Consider the following 26,257-nt stretch of genomic DNA (forward strand, 5'->3'; position numbering starts at 1 on the left):
ATCAAACCCACATATATTAGGCCTGAGAAGATTAAATCTCAGAAGTTATAACTAATAGAAATTTAGAAATGGCAGAATTAAAATGAAGCACAGGAATTATCTTTTGAAAATTGGTGCTAAAGAATGGAGTGTAATTGTTTTCCTTCATTCTTTTATCCACTAAACTTTAGGAAAATATCTCACTTCCTCTTCTCCGCCATCTCATACATCTCACACCCTCCCTTCCCACCCCACCCAACATATTTTGGGTCTGAGTCCTTAAGACCTTTTTCTCAGTATACTACCGTGACACTTTCATGCCTCATAGATATTGATTTTTATTTCTTCAGGGCAATTTCATGATGTTTCCATCAGGGGGTTAGGGTAACAATTTCATTCCTCACAGAAATATTCAGAGGTAGTATGTCAGAACATTTTTTTTCCCTGTAACATTGGTGCTTCTAATACTGCCTAGGTGTATGGGATGGTGGAGAAAAAGGAAGTGAGATCTTTTCCTGAAGTACCAGTTTTCAAAGGATAATTCCTGTGCTCAATTTAAATTCTGCCAGCTGACTTTCCATCAGTTATAACTTCTAAGATTTCATCAGTTATGACAACTGTAAGTTTAACAATGTATGCTGTTCGCCTGCACTTGAAACAGCTGAGTAATGCATTAGTAAGGCAAGGCATCTGAGTACACTGTCCTGCCTTTCATGTTATGAGATGTCGAGGCATTGAAGAAGATGCAAAAAATTACCAATCTAGGTTGAGAGCCAAGATATCCATTACATTTTGAAAAACTATTGTGGCAGGGAAAAAATTGCTTTATTGACAGATCAGACTCTCTGATCTCTGCTGTCAATTGCACAATGCTTATTTATGCAAAGTTAAGAGATTTTAAGTGCTTACAGTTTCTGCTATTACTTTAAAGAATTTGGATGATTGACTCTTCTATTGTAGTAAGAGGACTTTTTAAAAAGCAAATTGGGAAGTAATGATTGAATGACTTGTTTGAAAACTTTTTTTATACATACTATTGTCTCTTTTGGGTTCATTGGTTCAATGCAGTGTATAGTGCAATGGGTCAATGGGAATGGAAGTACCACAATTTGGTATTATGAGCATGAGGAATCATGGGGTTGGGGGATGTAATATGCCACTGGGGCATGAGGGACCATGGGGGAGTGGCATGGATGGAACATGGACAGTGTGTAGGGGATGATGAGGTGTGAGGGGTGAGGATAGATGGTCTTACCTTTTCATTATAACTGAGACAAAGCAACAAGGCAGGTCTTCTAAACAGCTGCCTCAGCATCCAGAAGCACCTGTGGCTACCTCCAATCCCTTTACCTTTTTCAGCTGGCCCGACTGCATGCACATCCACCTCCCCCTCTCCCCCCCACCCCTGCCCCTCACTCCACCTCAAAGATGAAGATCCAGGCCTGTTTTTTTATCCCAAAGCCAATTTTGAATCACCGCTATTACTGAAACATTTATCCCATGGATTTCAGTTTTGCTAACCAGCATATTATGTGGTAATTTAGCAAATATGCTTTGAAGATCTGTCTGCACATCACCTGCATTGTTCTCATCTGCTCTCTCTTCCCTCATTTGAAAAATTACAATCAAATTAACCAAGCATGATTTACTTTAACACATCCGTGCTGATTCCCTTTTATTAGTTATTGCTTGTCCAAGTGGCTGTTACATTCTTCTTGAATCAATGTTTATAGAAGTTTCCCCAGCACCAATGTTAAAACCTGATTTGTATATGCCAGGTTTATCCTAATCCCTTTTCTTGCACAAGAGTGTAACGTTTGCAATCCATAAATCGTCTGGCATCGCCCCTCCATCTGAAAAAGATTGGAATTTCTACCCTCGTTTCCTTTAGCAACTTTGGATGCATCTCATCTGGATCTGGACCAGGGGACACGTCTACTTTAAGTACTGCCACCATCTCCTCTTTTAACTATTTTGATCTTGGAGTATTGCAAAGGACAAAGAACAAAGTTCTGGCAAACTCCTTGTTTTCCGTAGTTTTGCAAATGACCTCTTTATTGGGAAATGCAACATCAATTTCAACACACGGTCAATGGGAAGGTTTTTAGTGAAGGGGAGGAAGGGCAGGTGGTATTGTAACTGGACTAGTCATTCAGAGCCCAGGTTAATGCTCTGGGGCCATGGGTTGAATCCCACCATGGCAGCTGGTGGAATTTAAATTCAGTTAATATATCTGGAATTTTAACAACAGGTTAGTCTCAGTAATGGTGATCATGTCAAAAATCGTAAAAGCCATCTGATTCACTAATATCCTTCAGGGAAGGAAATTTTTCATCCTTACCTGGCCCGGCCTGCATATGGCTTCAGACCCGGAGCAGCGTGGTTCACTCTTTAATATCCTCTGAAATGGTCTACAAAAAGGAAAGAAAATAAATGGCATCATCCTAGGCACCAGGAACAGCAACAAAAATCCCAGCCCTATCAATCAAGCCAAGTTCTCCTTACTAACATCTGGGGTCTTGTGTCAAAATTGTGAGAACTGTCTCTCAGACCAGTCAGGCAACAACCTGACATATTCATACTTACAGATTCATTCCTTACAGACAATGCCTCAGACGCCACCATCACCAGAGGTGGTGACACAGTGGTATATGGTCACGAGGGAATTGCCCTGAGAGCCCTCAATGTTGACTCTGAACCCTACAAAGTTTCATGGCATCAGGCCAAACGTGGACACAGAAACCTCCTCCTGATTACCACATACCATCCACACTCAGCTGATAAATCAGTACTGCTCAATGTTGAACAACAATTAGAAGAAGCACTGATGGTGACAAGGGCGCAGAATGTACTCAGGTGGGGAACTTCAATATCCATCACTAAGAGGGGCTCAGTAGCACCCTAGGTGGGTGATCCCTAAAGGACATAGCTACTGGACTGAGTTTGTGGCATGTTGGTGAGTGAACCAACAAGCCTTCTTGACCTCATTGTCACCAATCTACTTGTCTTAGATGCATCTGCCAATGACAGTATTGGGAGGAGAAACCACCACACATTCCTTGTGGAAATGAAGCCCCGCTTTCACATTGAGGATACCATCCATCATGTTCTGTGGCATTACATGCTAAGTAGGATCAATTGTGAACTGCTCTAGCAACTCGAAACTGGGCATCCATGATGTGCTGTGGGCCATCAGCTGCAGCAGCAGAATTGTATTCAACCAGAATCTGTAACGTGGCATCTTCCCCGCTCCCTTAAAATGCTGCCAGGGGAGGTAGTGGAAGCAGATACGATAGTGAGTTTTAAGGGGCGACTGGACAAATACATGAATAGGATGGGAATCGAGGGATATGGTCCCCGGAAGGGTAGGAGGTTTTAGTTCAGTTGGGCAGCATGGTCGGTGCAGGCTTGGAGGGCCGAAGGGCCTGTTCCTATGCTGTAATTTTCTATGTTCTTTGTTCTTGAATTCCAGAGGCCAACATGGTAATCAATGATGAGAGGGAAGAAAATTGGAGATGCATAGGACACCGGTATTGGAAAAAGAGCAAGTTCTCAGAGAATTGTAGGGGAAGGAGGTTGCAGAGATAGAGGCCGGAACTCTACCACCACGCCCGCCATGGAATCGGAGCGGGCGAAGGTCCGACAATAGAAATCTCCGTTGACCTCGGGCAGGAATTTCTGGTCTCGCCCAAGCGAGGCCATAAAACCCCGCCCAGAGAGAGACAAAGCCATGGAGGGAGTTGAAAACAAAGCATGAGCATTTTTAATATCAAGGCATTGCCAGACTGGGAGCCAATGTAGCAGAACTTGTTTTTTGTTTTCGCTAGATACTTAGAAAAATAATTTTTCCCTTATGTCTTTACTGCAGTAATGAAACACATATCATGAACTATCTCACTGCTGTTGAAAAAAACAGCACTCTTATTGAACCTTAGCACATGCACCGGATACCCAAAGTCTTTTAAAGTACAGTCACTGCTATAGGCAAATATAGGAGCCAGTTGCCCATAGCAAGATTCCACAAATGGACTAGATGAATGATCGGTTAGCTAATCTGATTTTAAATCATATTGGCTGAGAGAACTATTGTTCAGGCACTCTGAACAAACGATTTAATCACACACTGATCAAGCGAGGTTGTTCTTAGCATATTGTTGTATTCCACTTATTTGATAACTAACTTGTTCTAAGCAGAACGTGACTGTAACACGAATTGTGACATCTTCTACCAGTAGAGGGAAGTACAGCGACATTCTGCATTGATATTCCAACTTTTTGAGTAAAACTTCTCTTAATTTACTTTCCTCTTTACACATTTAGCTCATGATTTTACTGTAAATTAGTCGTCCAAAGTGTTCTGTTTTTTTGGCTTTTGAACTTGAAAACAGCTTCCTGTTAACTATTCAGATATCTTTTGGTTCTGATTGCAGAGTTTAATATTGGTTTATTTCAACTTGTTGCTTGAACTAACAACTTAATTTGCTAATATTCTGCATTATCATAATTTTAATTATATAAACCCTTTAACCTGAATATTTAAGATATTTTCTCAGAAACTTTAAATCCAAGTTTAAATACTTGTGAAAACCTCTGATCTCAGTTACAAGGTTTAAAGGATTCATTGTATTGCTGGTCTCGGTTACATGTTATATGATAGTTACTTTCAATTTATCTTTAAATAGAATAAACATTTTTCCAAGTGTGCAAAACACATGGTTTTCCCTCTCCTCCAAGTTTAACCCAGCATCAGCATTTGTATTTAACACAAAAATGACATGTATTTACATCGAGTATTTTACATCATAAGTCAATGAACAAGGTTACGATAAGACAAAATTTGACATTGAGCCAGATAAGGAGATATTAGGGCTTGGTTAAAAAGTAGGTTTTAAGGAGTAACTTAAAAGTGGAAGGGGTGGTGGAGAGGTGAAGAGATAGGGATGGAATTTCAGAGCTTAGGGTCTGGGCAGCTGAAGACGTCACCACACATGATGGTGTGACTCAACTTGCAGATGCTCAAGTGAACAGAATTTGGAGAGTGCAAATATTTTGGAGGATTCAGAGACTGAAGTAATTTTATAAACTTTTAAAAACTTTAAAATGTTTTTTTTTACATGTTAAAAATTATGACTGGTATGTTACAGAATATGTTGCAGAAGACTTTGGATTATGGTGATGTCTTCTGTTATAAATGGAGCCCCACAACAGTCTGTACTGTGGCATATCTATTATAAATCAGAGGGAGATTACTCAAAGTCATACTATACCATTTGACAGCATTAAACCACATGGTCAGGTGACCAGTGTTCAGAACAGTGATCTATTCAAAAACATCAGGCCACATTACGTAATGGAAATTAACATGGAAAAGTTGAGTCGGCCTGACTCCTGTTCTGCTTATCTCCAACCAGTTTTTGCAAGGGGATATAAAATAGGCTTTAGGCTGCTCATCTGTACGGTTCTGACAGCTGCTTGAGATATCAGAAATATAGGACTGATAAATTCAGGAGTGATCAAAACCTGTGTACATATTGGGTATTGAGTGTCCCACTGCTAAATTGGTCATTGTGCCTGGTTAATGCCCATATGGTAAGCACTGCTACCTCACAGTGCAAGTTCAATTCCAGCCTTGGGTGACTGTGTAGAGTTTACACATGTCTGTGTGGGTTTCTTCCGGGTGCTCCAGTTTCCTCCCACAGTCCAAAGATGTGCAGATTAGGTGGATTGGCCTTGCTAAATTTGCCCTTAGTGTCCTACGATATGTAGTTTAGGGGGATTAGTAGGGTTATGGGAAAGGGGTGGGGGTTTGAGCCTGGGTACGATGCTCTGTTGGAGAGTCAGTGCAAACTTGATAGGCCAAGTGGCCTCCTTTTACATGGAGGGATTTTATGATCCTATAAAAACAGATGTGAATTTAACCTCCATTATCCTGTTGAGTGAGTTACAAAAAATTTAAATCCTGTGATGTTAGTGTACCTTCAAGATAATTTTTAACAATCATGCTCTCACAGCCTCAGCTGATGTCATTTATTGCCGGCTATCTGGAGATGTCCTTTTATTGCTGTTAAATGGGGAGTTCTTTAATTTACTGGGGTGTTTATGACTCTGCATTGTCAGGACGAAGAATGATTGCAGGTCAGATGACAGGAGCTCTTTCATTTTCGGTTTGGAGCAGCAGGTTTGTGTTTTAGAAGGGACATCAGACTGAAAGCAGTGTCTCTCTCTCTCCCCCTGGTTTTGGGAAATTCTGCTGTTTAGCTAAAAGCCTTCCTGGAGTAGAAAATCTGCTGCTAGTGGCTTGACCAGAGTGTCTTGCTGGTCTGAAAGCTGTTCTGACTTGAAACTGTTCTGAGTGTTTCAAGAGGACTGCTACATTCATCCAAATGACTCAGTTCCAGTATCACAAGAGCATTGGCCTTTGCTAAGTTAAACCTGTAAAAGAAAAGGAAGCTTGGATTTGATTGGAATATTTTAGATATATTTGTTAAGGATTATACATTATTGTGGTTGTTTTGTTTTTGTTTGTAATTGATAAAAGTTATTGCTAATTTTCTTTCCATGCATGTTAACTATATTCTTAATTAAACTTTGTTTGATAAAAGTTCCCTAGTGGGTCATTTGAATCATACCTGAGGTGAACCATATCGTGCTTATTCTGGCCAAGTTCAAGGTACAAAACTTATGATCCAGGTGGGCTTCATAAAACATTGTGGAGTTTCTGACCTGAACCACAAGAATCCCCAAAGTAGAATTTGGCTTCCATTGATTATGATGAGGGATCCTTTCTTAATTCTTCAGAAATGAATTTTTGAATGGGTTTATAAATCTGATGCAGAATCGATGCTATGTAAAGTTACAAATAATAAGTTGTGTAATTATTAAGATAAGTTACAGGAAGAAGTGAATGAATCAAATCTTCACTTGTTTCCTACAGTTGCATCTTTATCTTATTTCATCTGCTAACAGATCCTTCATTAAATTCTCTTTGAATTACAGAGGACTTGGATGATTTGAGGATGGAAGGCATAACTGACCATGTGCCTTCTGGTAGCAGGTTTAGCCAAGGTCGAAGTGTGTATTCTGCAGAACCTCAAGCCAAAGTTACACTCAACATCTGCTCGAGGTGTGCCAGGTACAGTGGGGACAACTGCCAAAATTGTTATCAGTTGTAAAACTACCCTCTTTGTATTCCAAGTATGGAAGTCATTATACTTTCTGTACTTTGAGCAAGCTCAGCTTTTAAGTTCCATCAGAATGTTTGGGTGATATTTTTAAAGAAAAAAATCACACATGTCCCTTTGATGTGGTTTCTGCCTTTTGATATTATAATCGGATTACAAGTATGGGGCGGCACGGTAGCACAGTGGTTAGCATTGCTGCCTCGCAGCACCATGGACCCAGGTTCAATTCTGGACTCGGTTGACTGTGTGGAGTTTGCATGTTCTCCCCATATCTGCGTGGATTTCCTCTGGGTGCTCCAATTTCCTCCCACACTCCAAAGATGTAAACGTTAAGTGGATTGGCCATGTCCAATTGGCCCTTAGTATTGGAGGGGGGGTGCTGGTTTTAGGGTAAATTCATAGAAAGAAACCCTACAGTGCAGAAGGAGGCCATTCGGCCCATCGAGTCTGCACCGACCACAATCCCACCCAGGCCCTACCCCCACATATTTACCCGCTAATCCCTCTAACCTACACATCCCAGGACTCTAATGGGCAATTTTTAACCTGGCCAATCAACCTAACCCGCACATCTTTGGACTGTGGGAGGAAACCGGAGCACCCGGAGGAAACCCACGCAGACACGAGGAGAATGTGCAAACTCCACACAGACAGTGACCCGAGCCGGGAATCGAACCCGGGACCCTGGAGCTGTGAAGCAGCAGTGCTAACCATTGTGCTACCGTGCCGCCTGGGGTTACAGGACCTGGGCGGGATAGTTGTCAGTGCAGGCTCGATGAGCTGAATGGCCTCCTTCTGTACTGTAGAGATTCTATGAATCTTCTATTCTATTAAAACTTTTTTTCAAAAGACTGAATGAATTTGTTCACATTTTAAAGTATATGAAGATCTGTATTAATTAGATGACGGTAGACTTTTTTTCCTCCAAGGAACGTAAAATATTTTTCCTTGATATCGCATGAAATCTGAGGACTGTGCATAATGCATACTGAGTGCCAAGGAGGATACATGCGGGTATAGAGATGGTGTGGATGATCTGAGGAGGCCATAGAGGATACATGAAGAATAGAGGTGGTTTGGATGCTCTTAGGGGAATGAGGATACATGGAGTGTATAGGGGTGGCATGAGGTGGCATAGTTAATCAGAGAAGATATGAGCTGCCTTGAGGGGTAAGTAGGGGGTGAGGGAGGTGACGGCTAAGGTTTAATAAACAAAGAACAGTCCAACACAGGAACAGGCATTTCGGCCCACCAAACCTGTGCCTTTTAAAACTAAAGACATTTTGCTTCTGCATGGTCTGTATCTCTCTATTCCCTGGCTATTCATGTATCTATCAAGATGCCTTGTAAATGTTACTATTGTATCTGTTTCCACCACCACCTCTGGCAGCGCATTCCAGGCACTTAACCACCCTCTGTGTAAAAAACTTGCCTCTCACATCTCCTTTAAACTTTCTCCCTTTTGCCTTAAACCTATGTCCCTTAGAAATTGACATTTTTACCCTGGGCAAAGACATTGAATATCCATTCTATCCATTCCTCTCATAATTTTGTAAATTTCTATCAGGTCGCCCCTCAGCCTCTGATGTTCAAGTGGAAACAAACCAAGTTTGTCCAATCTCTCCTCATAGCTAGTATCTTCAAAACCAGGTAATATCCTGGGAAACCTTTTCTGTACTCTTTCCAAAGTCTTCACATCTTTCTGGTAGTTTGGTGACCAAAACTGCACACAATATTCCAAATGTGGCCAAACTAAAGTTTGATACAGCTGCAACATGACTTGCCAATTTTTATGCCCCGACCAACCACGGTAAGCATGCAATACGCCTTCTTGACCACTTTGTCCACTTGTGTTGCCACTTTCAGGGAACTGTGGACCAGTACCCTAGATCTCCCTGTGTCGAGTAGTTAGTTGAGGGACTGAAAATGGCCATGTTGATAATGGAGTCGATATGGAATTTTGCTGCTATTTGCAAAATTCGTACTTTGTACCCTCTTTGGACCTGATGAAGCTTTCAGAGTTTTAAATCGGCCTTTAATTAAGCTAAAGCAGAAAGTCTGCCTTCCACAAGATGGCATACAGACTTGCTGAGGAGACATAGCATGAACAATTATATCTTTGTTTACCTTACAAGTAATTTGCATATACCAATCACAAGTAATTGATATCCGCAAGAAACTACAAAGGGTCCTGAGTGAAGCTCAGTCCATCACTCAAACCAGCCTCCCACCTATTGACACTGTCTACACTTGTTGCACTATTGGCAGCTGTGCCTTCAGTCACTTTGAAACCAAGCTCTGGACTTCCCTCTCTGTTTGTTTCAGATTCTATCTCGGAGGCTTGTTGCGATGTTTTCCAATATTAAAAAGTAACAATATAAATATTAGGGGACCGTTTCTCCCACTGTGACACGCTAATTTTTTGGCGCATTGGGTTGGGAGATGTGCGTGTCGGCCATTTTGCGGGATTCATGCATGCGTTCCTGATGCGTGCGCGTCTCCCACTGCCGGAGACCAGGTGCTGGAAACCGGCGGGAAGACCAGGTAAGTGATTTAAATCTATTTTTCATGTAATTTAAATGTCATTATCGGGCCCAGGACTGAATTCTCCAGGCCCGATAGCACCTCCCTCCTCGCCAGGAGTATTTCACTCCGGCGGGGTTTAGAGTAGCTCCCCACATTTGGGGAACTAGCTGGAGACCCCGCTGGAGTGAAGGGGGGGGGAAATCGGGGATCCCACGGGGTCAGCCGGTAGGGGGGTGGGTGCCCCCTGGGCATGGGCATCCTGGCAGTGCCAGCCTGTGCACCCTGGCACTGCTCAAGGAGCAAAGTGCCCATGCCCAGAGGGCATCTTGGCAATGCCCACTGGGCATTGGGCAATGCCAAGGGGGTGGGGCCTCTTGTGAGTGGGGCTTAGGGGCGATCGGTGAGGGGTCCTGCTGCTACTCTGCATGGAAATCGTTCAGGGCTGGAGGGAGGCCAGCGATTTGGGCAGGCTGGGAGGGGGTCTGCCTTCTGGTGGGGGAGGGATCGTCATTGCTGAGGGGGGGGCTGGAGATCGGGGCGCTCCGGGGTGGTGGGGTCAGGGCTGGCCTGAGAATGGTCGTGGGGGCCACAGTCGGGCCATGGGGAGTATGTAGGGGCAGCATTGCAGTGGTTCCGGGCTGGCCAGTGATTGAGCTGACCAGCAAACTGCAGTCTGACAGTTTGGGGCAACTGCGCATCCGCAGAGGATCAGAACTGTCAGACTCCAGTGTGAATAGGCCCCCCAAGCTTTTAATGATATTCACGATTGTGGCCTCTGCATTGCACAGAGCGTGGGAGATTCAAGTGTGAACTCCCATTGAAACACCAATCATGAATTACACCAGTTTTCCCGCCAATTCAGCACTTCAGAATTTTTTCGGAAGAATCAGGTCCTGGGTGTTTTAGTGCAAATCCAGCAAATGTAATGGATGTTTCATTCATCGACAAGCAAGAGACCCAAAATGTACACGAGGAACTATACCCGAGCCTTCTGTTCATTGTAAGTTAATTTTCAATCCAGTTTAACATTAGTTCCTGTCCTTTTATCTTTCTTAAAGAGCTTAATTGCAGATATTTTTTAATAGCTTTTGAAAATCTAAATAAATTATATCTGCTTAGATGGTCTTTATCCATCAATTGAGTTACCTCCCCAAAGAATTCTTGTAGATTCATGAGGCATGACTTATTGCTTGTAAAACTGGTTTTGTTTTATTTCTTTAGAGAAACATTGATTGTATATCCCTTGAAATTCCATTGAGCCTTTTCCAGTAATGCAGCAACAATTTGGATTTATAGAGTGCCTCTCTGATAAGAAAATAACATCAAACATTGTTTAACAGACCCACAAGGAAACAATTGACACGGACTCAAAAGAGAGATATTAGAAATAGTGATCAAAAGCTTGGTCAGAAAGATGGGTTTTACAGAAAGTCTTAAAGGTGGAGAGTGCAAGACAGGTTATATGGCTGGCAAAGGGTACAAATGATGTGGAGATGCCGGCGTTGGACTGGGGTAAACACAGTAACAGTTTTAACAACACTAGGTTAAAGTCCAACAGGTTTATTTGGTAGCAAATACCATTAGCTTTTGGAGCGCTGCTCCTTCGTCAGATGGAGTGGAAACCTGCTCTCAAACTGGGCACAGAGACACAAAATCAAGTTACAGAATACTGATTAGAATGCAAATCTCTACAGCCAACCAGTTCTTAAAGATACAGACAATGTGAGTGGAGGAGGGAGCATTAAGCACAGGTTAAAGAGATGTGTATTGTCTCCAGACAGGACAGGAGGCAAGCTGTGGGGGTTACTGATAGTGTGACATAAAGCCAACATCTCGGTTTAGGCCGTCCTTATGTGTGCGGAACTTGGCTATCAGTTTCTGCTCAGCGACTTTGCGCTGTCGTGTGTCGTGAAGGCCGCCTTGGAGAATGCTTACCCGAAGATCAGAAGCTGAATGCCCGTGACCGCTGAAGTGCTCCCCCACAGGAAGAGAACAGTCTTGCCTGGTGATTGTCGAGCGGTGTTCATTCATCCGTTGTCGTAGCGTCTGCATGGTTTCCCCAATGTACCATGCCTCGGGACATCCTTTCCTGCAGCATATCAGGTAGACAACGTTGGCCGAGTTGCAAGAGTATGTACCATGTACCTGGTGGATGGTGTTCTCACGTGAGATGATGGTATCTGTGTCGATGATCCGGCACGTCTTGCAGAGGTTGCTGTGGCAGGGTTGTGTGGTGTCGTGGTCACTGTTCTCCTGAAGGCTGGGTAGTTTGCTGCGGACAATGGTCCGTTTGAGGTTGTGCGGTTGTTTGAAGGCAAGAAGTGGGGGTGTGGGGATGGCCTTGGCGAGATGTTCGTCTTCATCAATGACATGTTGAAGGCTCCGGAGGAGATGCCGTAGCTTCTCCGCTACGGGGAAGTACTGGACGACGAAGGGTACTCTGTCCACCGTGTCCCGTGTTTGTCTTCTGAGGAGGTCGGTGCGGTTTTTCGCTGTGGCGCGTCGGAACTATCGATCGATGAGTTGAGCGCCATATCCTGTTCTTATGAGGGCATCTTTCAGCGTCTGGAGGTGTCTGTTGCAATCCTCCTCATCCGAGCAGATCCTGTGTATACGGAGGGCTTGTCCGTAGGGGATGGCTTCTTTAACGTGTTTAGGTTGGAAGCTGGAGAAGTGGAGCATCGTGAGGTTATCCGTGGGCTTGCGGTACAGTGAGGTGCTGAGGTGACCGTCCTTAATGGAGATGCGTGTGTCCAAGAATGTAACCGATTCCAGAGAGTAGTCCATGGTGAGTCTGATGGTGGGATGGAACTTGTTGATGTCGTCATATAGTTGTTTCAGTGATTGTTCACCATGACTCCAAAGGAAGAAAATGTCATCGATGTATCTAGTGTATAGCATCGGTTGAAGGTCCTGTGCGGTGAAGAAGTCTTGTTCGAACCTGTGCATGAAGATGTTGGCATATTGAGGTGCGAATTTGGTCCCCATGGCTGTTCCGTGTGTCTGGATGAAGAACTGGTTGTTGAAGGTGAAGACATTGTGATCCAGGATGAAGCAGATGAGTTGTAAAATTGCATCTGGAAACTGGCAGTTGTCGGCGTTGAGTACTGAGGCCGTTGCAGCAATGCCATCATCGTGGGGGATGCTGGTGTAGAGTGCTGAGACATCCATTGTGACGAGGAGTGCTCCTGGTTCAACTGCTCCATGTGCGTTGAGTTTCTGTAGGAAGTCCGTAGTGTCGCGACAAAAGCTGGGGGTTCTTTGTACAATGGGTTTCAGGATGCCCTCGACATAGCCGGAGAGGTTCTCGCACAGGGTCCCATTGCCCGATATGATGGGACGGCCAGGTGTGTTTGCCTTGTGTATCTTCGGGAGGCAGTAGAGATCTCCAACGCGGGGAGTACGTGGGATGAGAGCACGGAGGGTGCTTTGAAGGTCCGGATCAAAGGTCTTGATCAGAGTGTTGAGTTGACGGGTGTGTTCTTTGGTCGGATCCGTGGGTAATTGTCTGTAGTGTTCCTCGTTGTTCAGTTGTCGGTACACTTCTTTGCAGTAATCCGTTCTGTTCAGTATGACGATGGCCCCTCCTTTGTCTGCTGGTTTGATGACAATGTTGCGGTTGGTCTTGAGAGCATGGATGGCGTTGCGTTGTGCCTGGGTGATGTTCGGTGCTGTCTTGTGAGTGCGGCTGATGAATTTGGTGTTGACGCACCTCCTGATGGCTTGGGCATACATGTCAAGTCGAGGGCAGCGGTCTTCCGGAGGAGTCCAATTCGACTCTTTCCTCTTCGGCTGCACTGCGGATCTCTCTGTCGGCTGTTCCGGTTCATTGGCTGTCTCATTGTGTTCGCTGTTGGCCTCTTGGGGTTTGTGGAAGAACTCCCGCAGCCTCATTCGCCTGATGAATTCCTCTGTGTCCGCTGCGAGACTGATGGGGTCTATTTTGGTGGTGGGGCAAAAATTGAGCCCTCGGCTCAGAACTTCGATTTCATCTGGTTGAAGTGTGTAGTCTGACAAGTTGACAATGGACTTCCCTGCAGTGGTACTGTTTTCTATTGTGGTGTATAAAGGCAGAGAAGAGAAAGGCCTTGAAGGGATTTAAATATGAGAATACTTAGGGATATCGCTTGGCCATGACATCCAAAGGAATTTTGGAAAACTTAAATGAATGTTGAAAGGGAATATCTTGTATATTGTGATACATAAATAAGAACATAAAGAAATCAGAGCCATGAATGAGTTTTCATTGAGAAAGGTGATTGAGTCGAATAGAGTACTCAGTTGCATTTCATTATAGTAAGCATGGTGGCACAGTGGTTAACACTGTTGCCTCACAGCGCCAGGGACCTGGGTTCGATTCCCGGCTTGGATCACTGACTGTGTGGAGTTTGCATGTTCTCCCCGTGTCTGCGTGTGTTTCCTCCAGGTGCTCCGGTTTCCTTCCACAGTCCAAAAGACGTGCTGGTTAAGTGCATTGCCATCCTAAATTCTCCCTCAGTGTACCCAAACAGGCGCCAGAGTGTGTCGATTAGACGATTTTCACAGTAACTTCATTGTAGTGTTAATGTAAGCCTACTTGTTACGTTACTAAACTAAATTTTAATTTTTAACCTTAGATATTAAATCAATTAAGCGTATTTGGAAAATAGTCTGTTGTTTTGGCCACCCTAAAAAAAAATTATGGAACATAAAGATATATATGGTTAGGTTGAGGGGTATTTCAGTGAATATTTTAAATTTATTATTTGGGAGAATACTTCACAAGTAAAGAAAACTATATACCAGAAAAGCAACTCAGTGCAGCATTGGTCAGTGTAGAATAGTAGTAGTGCTTTGACCCTATTGGAAAAACCCAAGTTGACCTTCTAACTACATTTAAAGATTATCTATGGTTTTGCACAATTGATCTTCTCAATCTAATGTCAACCAACTAAAACTGTATCATGTTACTCCACTATATCGTGCCATGTCTAGAGGACAGCATCACATTTAACCAAACAAGTGAAACAATTCTGGAAATCATGTGACTATGAATGTTCCATCCCCAGTTTGCTTGATCAGTACAGTTACATTCTAGTCACCATCCATCCCCTTCACTATCTGGCGTTCTGATGGTAGTATAGGCAATCTACAACAGGCAATGCAGCAACTCACCGAGATTACCTAGACAGTATCTCCCGAACTGTGATCATCATTGCTGAGTCCCTGTAGTGACTCACATCCTGATCCCTATTCTCCAGCTACATGACTCAAATCCAAAGTGAGATGGAATGCTCACTACACACCTGAATAGGTGCAAGTCAAGACACAGTAGCATAACCTGAGAAGGATAAAAACAGCAATGTTATGGACACAAGAGAAAGGAACTTGTGGAAGTGTAAAATGTAGCAGTCAGAGAAGTGCTGTGCCAGAGAATATTAGGGAGGTCGGAGAATGATGGTTGATATCTGGAAGTGTTGTGCTTCTAACCTTTCCTGACCTATTGAGGTCATTAAACATTTTGCAGCACTGTAGCCAGTACTGGGTGCCACACTCCTGTTGCAAACAACCTCCTCTACTTCTTGTGATGCCTGATATTAGGGTGTCTGGTCTTTCCTCCCATCCGGAGGAAAGTACTCACCCCTTCTGGCACTCACTGTCTTCACCACGACCTCCAGGATAGACTCAGAGAATTGCCTGATTGAAGAGCAGCATAGGGCGGCACAATGGTTAGCACTGCTGCCTCACAGTGCCAGAGACTCGAGTACAATTCTGGCCTCGGGTCACTGTCTGTGTGGATTTTGCACATTCTCCCCGTGTCTGCGTGGGTTTCCTCCCAGTGCTCCAGTTTCCACCCACACTCCAAAGATGTGCGGGTTAGGTTGATTGGCCATGCATGCTAAATTGACCCTAGGGTCAGGGGATTAGCAGGGTAAATATGTGGGGTTAGGGGAATAGGGCCTGGGTGGGATTGTTGTCGGTGCAGACTCAATGGTCTGAATGGCCTCCTTCTGCACTGCAGGGATTCTATGATTCTAATTGGGAAGCATCCTTTCTATGTCTTCCTTCCATTTCTTTGGCTGGGATTTTCCTGCCCCGCTGTAACAGGACCCGGTGCTAAGGAATGCAATTGGCCAACCAGAAGTTAATTTACTTTTGGCAGGACCAGGAGATCCTAGTGGTGGACAGAGCTGGAAAATCCCGGCCAATGGGTAAGATTTTCCGTAGTGTGTTTCACGGTGGCAGAGGTGGCCTACCATTGCTTGGTGGCAGGATCTTCTGGTCCTGCTGCTGTCAACAGGGTTTCCCATTGTATACACCCCCTGCTGCTGGGAACGGTGGAAAGTTCCAGCCTTTGTCTCTACAAGCCTTCACACCACAGGTTTCCTGTAGTCATTCTGACCTCAGCCAAGATTCTTTGAAATAGAAAACCTTTGACAGATTTGGCATTGCATCCCACTTGCCCTCTTTATTTTGGAAACCTGGAAATGGGATGCTCATGTCGAGACTGAGTGAACGAGTCATGGCACAACCTCTTCAATTACAAATGGGCTCTTGACCCACTACCGGCCTTCCCCCTGCATGATGGTCTGTTTAGATAAAATTCCACCCCTAATGTTGGCCAAGATTAAAATTTGAGCTCACCTATATATCATAAATATCTCTCCCCTCCTGTCACTCAGTGCCATGTAAGACCCATTTATTTTATAAATTTCACAACAACAGCCACCAGAATCTATTGTGAGAGATAGTTTATTCCTCAGTTTCTTGCAAGATTTTCTTCTCTTATGTCTGTCAATGATCCTTGGATGACTGGTTATCCTTTCTGCTTCATACAGTAGCAAACAGATTTGAATTTTGATTGAATATGCTGTTTAGTTTTTGCAGTTCATGCTCTGTTGAATGCTGATCCCAGAGCCTGATAACCAGTGCTGGAGATACAGGTCACTTGGAAGCAGTCAGCCACATGCCTAGCACTTCATTCATCAGACAGTTGCAAAACATTTAACTTCAGTGCAAAGCGTTTGATTTTATTTACAAGCACAGTTTTAAAGAACAAGAATTAAAGACTTGCCAATTTCACATGTGGTTTTACAGTTTGATTTCGTTCAGGAAACGCCTTGATTTGGGCACTTAGACTGAGCTTAATCATCATCACTTGCAAGTGAAGACAGTTCCACAAGAATGAATAAAGTCTTTCAAAACTGTGGTTAATAAAATAGTTCAATAATTAAAATGTGTTTTTGTACGACTTGCTTCCTTCCTCTATAGACTAGTAGGTTTCTAAGTAAACTAGATAAGCAGTAGCATACAGTGAGTTGAATATTGACCTCAGTGTGTTAGAAGGGTTTATGACAAAATGTTCTCTCGTAATATGCAGCAGGCATCTGTTGAGACCACGGATATTTGAGTTACACACTGAACTCTGCACTTTCTTTCTGCTGGGGGCAAACTCCCTAAGCAGATGAATAGAAAATAGGGAAAATAATTTTGCATCTGCAATGTGAATTCTTCTTTAACATCTGCTAACATTGATTCCCGGTTACTTCTTTTGCAAGTTAAACCTTTGCTTGTGCTTTTTAATATTTTTTTCAGCAGTCAAGTTATTTTTTACGCTTTAGCTAAGGAGCTGAGTTTTCAGGTTCTGCTGAGGGCGGGGATGGAGGCAGGCAGGAGACGAAAATACCGGTGCTGGTTGACATTCTGGTTTCCCGATGTTTCTACTGCTGGTCATTTTCACCGGTACAGTTGTGGACTGTCCTGGATTCTGCTGATCCATTAGGAAGACCAATAAACATCGTTAAAGAGCTTGCAGGGATCTCATTAAGGGGCATGTTCTGATATTGACGGGCTTCACGTGCTGTCTGGAGCAGACCAGCTAAATGGAGATGGACACACAGACAGGAGGCAGTCATGACTACCTGACTAGTTCAGGGAATTAACTGGAGCGCGTGAAAGGATGAATGGCACAGAGCAGGGCCCAGCTTTTTGAAAACAGGAGCCATTGGCTCAGTGCAGGTGGTAGTGAGAGTGGGCAGTAAGTTCTCAGGCAGTGCAGGAGTTGTCATCCTCCTGATGTCATGGGGCAAGAGAGGACGGGGCAAGGCTGCCAACTATAATTAGGGGACCACGTGGGCACAAGGAAGGAAGGATCTGGCAATTGGAAAATGACTCTCAGGACCAGTGGTGATGAAGAGACAAACCCACCATGGACAGGCTGAGCCCTGGGCATCAGGAGAACAAAGGAGAGAGATAAAGGTATGAAGGTCATGGAGGCCATACCCTCAATAGAGGACCTACCTATGAAGATGGAGTTTCTTCAGAATGAAAAACTAGTGCTGTTAGCGATTGCGACTGGGCAGATGGTCACAGGCATCTGTTCTATGCTCATCAAAGACCATACCTCACAATACTCCTCCCCATGCCCTGCCAGCTGCTATAAATAGTCTCACAACACCAGGTTAAAGTCCAGCAGGTTTATTTGGAATCACGAGCTTCATTCTGTTTAACTGTGTGTCAATATGACTCACGGATTTCCTGGAACTTGCCAATGAAAACAAGACAAGAGGGCAGCGGCAGTTGAAAACTGAAGACAGGACAGGAACATTCCCCAATAGGCACTGACAGCTCACAGCTTTGTTCTTGCCTGCTTGTGTGAAAAGCTCACATTATCTGTGCTGGGAGGTTGCTTTCACAATCTAGGAGGTTACTTTGACAACTATGGAAGTTTGTATCTTGCATCCCCACTTTGAAGCTCCGATCTGTCAGATCAGCATGGGGGCTGCTAACACTAATTCACCTCAAAGCTCAAATGAGGAGCAAAGTGACAAACAGTGTCAGCAGGAGTAGCAGGAAAAGGGCCACCATGAGCAGTAACAGCCTACTACTCACAGACCAGCAATTCCACAGGAGAGGGGATTAGCAGAGAGAAGTTGCTCATTGGAGGCAGATGGTAAGCTTCCTCGACATGTTGGCCACCAGTGTTTCAGAAGGTTCAGGATCTCGTGTCTGGTGGTGGCGGGTATTTTTGCAGCCTGTTGGAACAAGGCCAAGTGGACCTGACGGCCATGCTTTACCAGTGGTTATCAGAGTCACCACTGTTCTCAACTTCTTTGTTTCTGGATCCCTCCAGGGTTCTGCTGAAAGCATTTGCAGGATCTGAGTCAACCTCCTCTAATTCATTGGACATTCGGCAGAGCAAACAGTTGTGTCATCTCAGCCACCATGAGGGCCGTCTGAGAGGGCGCTCGTGTGTGCGTCTCTGACTGGTTCCCCTGCACAGGCGCAAGGGGTTTGACCTCAGGCATGTACAATCGAGGTAACTCCAGACCATTAAAGATTGTTCACCAATCTTGACGGTTTCCATTCCATCAATGTGCAGCTTGTCTGCAACCACAAAAAGATCATCTCTGTGGGTTGCACAAGATCCCAGGGCATCAACCATGATGCTGCCATCCTGTGGCAGTCTCTCCTCCCTAAGCTCTTCCCACCTTGAGGCAGACTTGTAGACAGACTGTTCGGAGAGGAGGGATACTCACGTAAAAGTTGGCTAATGACATGCGAGGAGTCCAACCCACAAGGTACAGGAGCAACACTGAAAGCAGTCTGAAAAGCTGATGTATCATTGAACAACCCATCATTGTGCTGAAAATGCTGCTCAGATACCTGGACTGGTCTGCACTCACCATTCAGTGTCTCCAGAATTGTCATGGTGAGCTGCACTCTTCACAACATTGCACAGCAGTGAGGTCTGAATCAGCAAGAGTAACAAACCGCAGAGCAGAAAATCCCTACAGGCAAGGGCAGAATGCGATATGGCCATCAGATCATATTGCAGCTGGGAAGTTATTGTGAGGGTCACTTAGGTTTCACCAGTCTCCCCATCTGACAGCAAAAGCCTATTGCCCCTCCCACCTCCCCACAGCCATTCACCTTTTTCATAATGCCCTCCCCCGTCAACCCATTGTACCGCATCAATGTTTGTCTTATCATTCGGCACAATTGAAAATGGGAAATACAGGCAAGTGGTGTTAACAAATAATATTTATGTTGCCCAAAATAGAAGCTCAACATTCTAACCATGTGTAACAGTCATGTGTGTGCCTTCATGCAGCTACAGCTCTTTACATTTTCTCTTCCCTGCACTTGCACATTGTGCAATCCCTGTGGTTCAGTCACTCACTGCTCAGACTCCTGCTCTGACTGCTCAGATGCTCTTGGCTGGGTTTCAGAACTCATGAGAGCCCTGTTAAAGACTGCTCCATGTAGGGGCTGTACCCTTCCCTGATGGCAATGAGCTGGAGAACACTTTGCTGAAGATCAGTAGGATAATTAATAGTTAAGTTTAGAGTTTAATTCATCCTATTTAAGATGGTATTCATAGTGTGTAGGGGCTACATGCTCTCATTTGATGGCTAACTTTGATGCTGCACGTTGGTGACCACCCTTTCTATGGATGAAGACATTGTCAAAAAGCCCTGCAATATCATGCACATCAGGCTTAAGACAGACTCCTCCAAGGTCTTCGAGTGCGCACTGTGTGGCTGAGAAGCCTGCATACATAACACATTCTTTGTTACCGCTCCAGAAGTAGCCCCTTCTTCTACACTTCCCAAGGTCCAGCATCTGCATCCAGCTGAGCAGAACTTCCGATGCCGCCACTATCTACCATTGCTCGCTTGTAATGTGTGAGATACCAGGAAAACACAACTACATTTCTCACTGGTTTCACTGAAGTGTGTGTATCTGAGCTCTTGCATGATCTGCATGAGTCTTGTGATGGTGCAGCCTCAAAACGAGTAACCTGCTTTGTGGGATTGTCATCCTCCTGCTTCTGGACCACCGTCTGCAGGATGGATGATGACTCTGTGAGAGATTAAAGACATGAATAAGAATTGTCAAGATAAAAATGCTTTAAATGATTATCATGATCATATTTCAGTGGCTGCTGACATCAGATCAACGTAAGTGAGATTTGGATGCCATGAAGCTGTGTGATTTTTAACTACATCATCAAGTAGCCATTGGACCCTTCGTGGGACAGCCTGTTGCGAAAGCTAGTGGCTTTTGCTACCAAATAAACCTGTTGGACTTTAACCTGGTGTTGTTAGACTTCTTACTGTGTTTACCCCAGTCCAACGTCGGCATCTCCACTTCAGGTCATTAAACTACAGCATTCGACCCACTAGTATGCTATCACGCTCCTGTTACTGAACTCATGAGCATCTTCCACTATGCTTTCTTTGTGTCACTTCTTGGTTTCTCCCTCTCATCAATGGGGAACAGTATCTCCATCCCGGCCAATGCAGCCCCCAGCTTCACATCCAGGGAGGCATCGCTCAAGCAAGGTGCAGCTTTTGAAGGTGTGCATTCCATTCTGTCAATGCCTTATGTTCTGCTCCCAACTCCACAATTTGTCAAATTTCATGTTTGCAATGACCCTTTAAATAGTGGAATTCAAATTGACTCATATGCGTGCCAGCGTTATGCTAGTCGGTTGGGAAACCAGGAAACAATATTATAAAAGCAGTGGTGGAGTTAAATTGCCACCGACGGACACATTGTACTTCCAGGTTTTAAGCAAGATGCAGATGTTTCCCCACCTCACCTGGCTCCCGGTGCTTCAGCAGCCTAAAATCGAGCCCACGTACACTCTAAAGATATTGTAAAATATTCATGAAATAATGCCTGTGGATAACATGTACAAAAGAGTTGAAAAGCCTCTAATTGCAACTCCAAAAGCAAATCATAATTTCAAGTCTATGTTGCCTACATTGTTTCTGTCATAAATGTCACCCATGAACACAAGAATAATGCCACAAATATATTCTTATTGTTCATGACATCCCAACTGAAAGTCTTCTCTAATGCAGTAATGGTATCTGTACATCAATATTACACACAAACCAGGTTAGATCAATGTACAATTGTAATGAACTCGCCCACCTGTATATGAGTTTGTTTTCATGTAATTTTTTTTTGTCAGGTTTTATGAATTTATTGTGAAAATGTTTTGGAAAAGTTCATATTCTTTCATTATTCATAATCAAATTTTATTCACTCTGCATAATCTGTTCTGGTAAATCAACTGCTTTGAAATACAGTGGCACTTTCAAATTCTGGTTCCTATGATTGACTAAAGCACAATGAAATTGAGTACTAAATTAATAATACATGTTTATATTGTTTTGCTTAGATTCCAGGGAGATCGTTTAATGGAAGAATCTGATGATGGATCGCAGATATCACACTCCCCTGAACAAGCAGTCCCTGAGCCCCAAGCAGTGTGTGAGTAAGAATATTTTTGTTTCAAAAAATGCTACTTACTTTGAGTAAAGCAATCTCTAGAGCAATAGGCAAGTTACCAACTTACAGAAGTTGTGCCGGAGTTAAAATTAGGCTCTGAGTCTGTTGTTTTATGTGAAAAGATAATTGTATTAGGTTCCACAAATCCTGAGAGTTCAGCATGTGAGCATGAATATATGCTAAAAATTTACTCCCTAAGTTCAATTCAACCCCAGCAGATTAATTAATTATACACTGTCAAACTTTAAATATTAAAATCAGTGAGATAGCCCCTCTAAAAGATCCAAGATTTGCTCAAGCATCTCAGTGGTGCTCAATGGCAAAGCCATTCTTATAGTTTAGCATTTTTGGAAACAATTAAGAATAACCATCTGTTGTTCACCTGTCTCTGGCAAAATTGTCCCGAACAAGGGATGTAATGGCCCACTGACCCAATGGTTGACTCTGCAAGTTTGTCCTGTCTTTAAACCCATTTTTATAGGTCTGAGATTGGTAGTAAGCTCTCCCCAGTCATTAATATCAATGCTGCCACACTTCAGGGAAAGGTTCAGTGTGTCTTTATAGTGTCTTCTTTGTCCTCCCATGGAACGCTGGCATTTGAGAGTTGAGAAAATATTGTTTGCACCCATCTGGACAGTCTCCAGCCCACTGAAGGTGATTTTGCAGGAGTTATACTTGTGGAGCTGGCCTCAAGAAGGGCACTAGCATTTGTTTGATGATCCGCCCATTGAATTCAGAGGATGCAGTGGAGGTAACGCGGATAGAATTTCTCAAGCACTGCAATACAGGAGTATGGTAACAACAAGTACACTGCACCGGAGGACCTTTGTTAATTTGCAGAGGTCTTTGTTAAACGTTCACTACAATCATTTTTGGGAGCTATAACTGAGGCAGTTAATTCACCATTAGATCTCCTCATAATTATGACCTTTTGAGAGAGGTGGCTGCTAAGATATCGGGAGTGTTCAAGATATTCCAGCTGACCAGGTGTGGGTTGATATGAGTTTTGTTTTGGCAATATTCAAGGACAGACTGAGTACCTTGTGTACAGAATTGAAGAGATCAAGAGTGGTTTGCAAATCTGCTGCAGAGTGGGCAACAGCAATACAGTGTTGTTCTCGACATTTGTTTTGGATTTGGCTGGCAACAGTGACTGAGTCAAAGGTTCGTCTGGAAGGCCTAAAGCCACACTGTGTCCCTTTTAGGATTTCCTCAGGCACAGGAAACAGGCTATTCTATCAGGATGTTTCCTGTTATGGACCTAAAGGTAAATGTCTCAATAGTTTTCACAGCATGATTTAGCTCCCTTCTTGAGAATGGTTGCATTCCTGAAGTTGGGTGTGGATGGGAGAGTGTTGAGCTCTTTTGCTTCTCAGATCAACAGGGTGAGTGCCTGGAGTCTTGATATGAGAAAAAGCCACCAACTTTGAAGACCTCAGCTGGAATACCATCGGGGCCGCAGGCTTTGATGTTTTTCATCTGTTTAATAGCTTGTTGCAGCTCTCCCATGAATGGTGGTTCCCCCCTGGATTTTATCACAGGGTACTGGGGGATAGCTTGCAGAGAATCAGCCGCTACTGTGAATTCATGGTTGAGGAAGTGTTGAAAATTTTCTTTTCAGTGTTGGTGGATGGCATTGTCATACTTAAGAAGAGAGACACCATCTTGTGGGAGAAGATGGTTTTGTCCAGTTGAACATGGTCTACAGATGAACCTGGTAGTTGCAAAGATGCTTTGCTTGGCATGATGGGTTAACATCTTGTTTGACCCCTTGAATGTTCTCTTCCCACCACATGACCTTTATGTTCCAGGTTTGTCTTTGGGTGTCAGACTTGACCTGTTGGAATGATGCCTTCTTGACTTGTGATCTTCGGCTGTTCCTCCAGGCAATGAAGGCTGCTCGGTTTTGTTCCAGGAGGTCACATATCTTAATATTGTTTTCATTGAACCAGTCCTGGTGATGATGATGCACAAACCCAATGGTCTGGGTACAGCAGTTGAGTACAGCTTGATCCCATGACTCTGGAGTTGAGTTGGATGTGTGAAGATTTTCCAGATTGGTCATGAGCTACACTTGAAATTCCTCTCTTTGGTGAGGCTGTTTTAGGGCTGAGACATTGATTCTCTTCCTTTGAGACTTTTTGGTTTTGTGATGCCTTGATACTCAGTGGGTGTTCATCACAGATCAAACAAGTTGATAATCTGTCCAGCAGGCATCAGTTCCCTGTATGTATCGAGTTTCTTTCATTCTTCCACAGGCTGTTTGTGTTGTTGGCTAGGGCAGTATTTATTGTCCCTCCCTAATTGCCCTTGAGAGGTAGTGGTAAGCTGCCTTCTCAAACCAATGGAGTCTTTGAGGTGTAGGTACACACACAGTGCTGTTAGGAAGAGAGATCTAGGATTTTGACTCAGTGACAGTGAAGTAATGGCAATAAGTTTACAAATCAGGGAAGCGAGTGGCTTGGAGGGAACTTGCAGGTTCTGGTGATCCCCATCACCTACTGCCCTTGACCTTCTAGGTGATACAGGTTGCATGTTTGAAAATTTCTACCAAAGGAGCCTGGGGAGTTGCTGCAGTGCAACTTGTAGATGGTACACACTGCTGCCACTGTGCTTTGGTGGTGGAGGGAATTAATCTTTAAAATAGTGGATGGGTTGCCAATTAAGTGGGCTGCTCTGTCCTGGATGCTGTCAAGGTTCTTGAGTTTTGGAGCTGCACTCCTCAAGGCAAGGGGAGAGCATTCCATCACACTCCTAACTGTGCATTGTAAGTGGTGACAAGGCTGTGGGGAGTTAGGAGGTATGTTACTCGCTGCAGACTTTCAAGCCTCTGACCTGCTTTTGCAGTCACAGTATTTGTATGACTGGTCTAGTTCAATTTCTGGTCAATGGTAGCCTTCAGGATGTTGACAGAGGGGTATTCAGAAATGGATAATGTTATTGACTGTCAAGGGGTGATAGTTAGATTCTCTCGTGATGGTCATTGCCTGGCACTTGTGTGGCTCAAATGTTTCTTTCTACCCATCCGCCCCACGCTTGAATGTAGTCCAGGTCTTGCTGTATTTGGACGTGGACTGCTTCGGTACCTGAGGAGTCGCAAATGGTGCTGAACATTGTGCAGTCATCAGCAAACATTCCCACTTCCAACTTTATAATGGAAGGAAGGTCATTGATGAAGCTGCTGAAGATGATTGGACCTAGGACACCACCGCGAGGACTTCCTACAATGATATTCCCTGAATGTTTCGGAGATTATTTGGACCTTTGACTCAAACAATAACAAAATCCAGCTGGTGCCAATGCTTTGATCTAGAATGTCTCCATATGGTTTTGTGCATGTCCTTCTGACAGAAGAAGATGTTTGTTATAATGTGGCTATGCTGAGCACACTTTGTCAGCAGAAGGACACCATTTGCATTGACTTTTCCCAACCCATTTTCCCCATAGTACCGTTCCAGACATTGGGGTCACGGCAAACCCTGGCAGTAAAGTTCCCCAAAAGTATTCTTTTCTGCTTTTGGGATAACAGTGAGGGCATCGTCAGAATGAGACTTTCCCTTAACATGGTCATTGGAGCACAAGTGCTGATGATGGTGGTGTATTGGTTCCAATTGAATGTAATTTCTACAACTAAGGAGTTCTGGCAGCATATCCAAGATCCCACTCCGATGGTAAAACCAACTCCGTGGAGATGAAGGTCACTATCAGCCTTTCAATTCCAGTATAGTTAGGGGGGACAGACACTGTTCTCTGTAGGCGAGAGCGTGAGTCCCGAGGCTGTGTTGCCTGCCCGGTATCAGGGTTAAGCATGTCTCCACTACGTGCACTTTGTCAGGAGGAATAGAAAAGAAGTATATTATTTAAATGCAGAGAAACTGCAGAACTCTGCAGGACAGAGGGATCTGAGTGTCCTGGTACATGAATCACAAATAGTTAATATGCAAGTACAACAAATGATTGGGAACACAAATAGATTGTTGTCATTTATGACAAGGGAAATGGAATATAACGGTAGGGAGGTTTTGTTACAGTTACAGAGACCACATCTGGAATATTTTGTATCACTTTGGGCTCCTTATTTGATAAAGGGTACAATTGCAGTTCAGGGAGAGACTAGAACTAGGGGTGACAGTTTAAAAATAAAGGGTGTCCCATTTAAGATAAAAATGAGGAGAATCATTTTCTTTTAGTGGTTCGTTAGTCTGTGAATTTCCTTCCCCAAAGAGCAGTGGAGGCAGAATCATTGAATATTTTTAAGGAGGAGTTGGATGGATTCTTGATTGACA

General features: G+C 43.9%; 1 protein-coding gene across 1 annotated transcript in view; it reads left to right on the top strand.

Moving 5' to 3' along the window:
• c7h8orf34 (chromosome 7 C8orf34 homolog) overlaps positions 1 to 26,257 on the top strand; it is a 408,768-nt gene that overhangs the window by 303,956 nt on the left and 78,555 nt on the right. The window contains exons 8-9 of the mRNA XM_078217096.1: positions 6,976 to 7,111; positions 21,862 to 21,953. Of these exons, the coding sequence (XP_078073222.1) occupies positions 6,976 to 7,111; positions 21,862 to 21,953 (228 nt within the window). The remainder of the gene's footprint in view (positions 1 to 6,975; positions 7,112 to 21,861; positions 21,954 to 26,257) is intronic.

The sequence above is a fragment of the Mustelus asterias genome, chromosome 7 (genome assembly GCF_964213995.1).
Source record: "Mustelus asterias chromosome 7, sMusAst1.hap1.1, whole genome shotgun sequence".
Classification (NCBI taxonomy): Eukaryota; Metazoa; Chordata; class Chondrichthyes; order Carcharhiniformes; family Triakidae; genus Mustelus; species Mustelus asterias.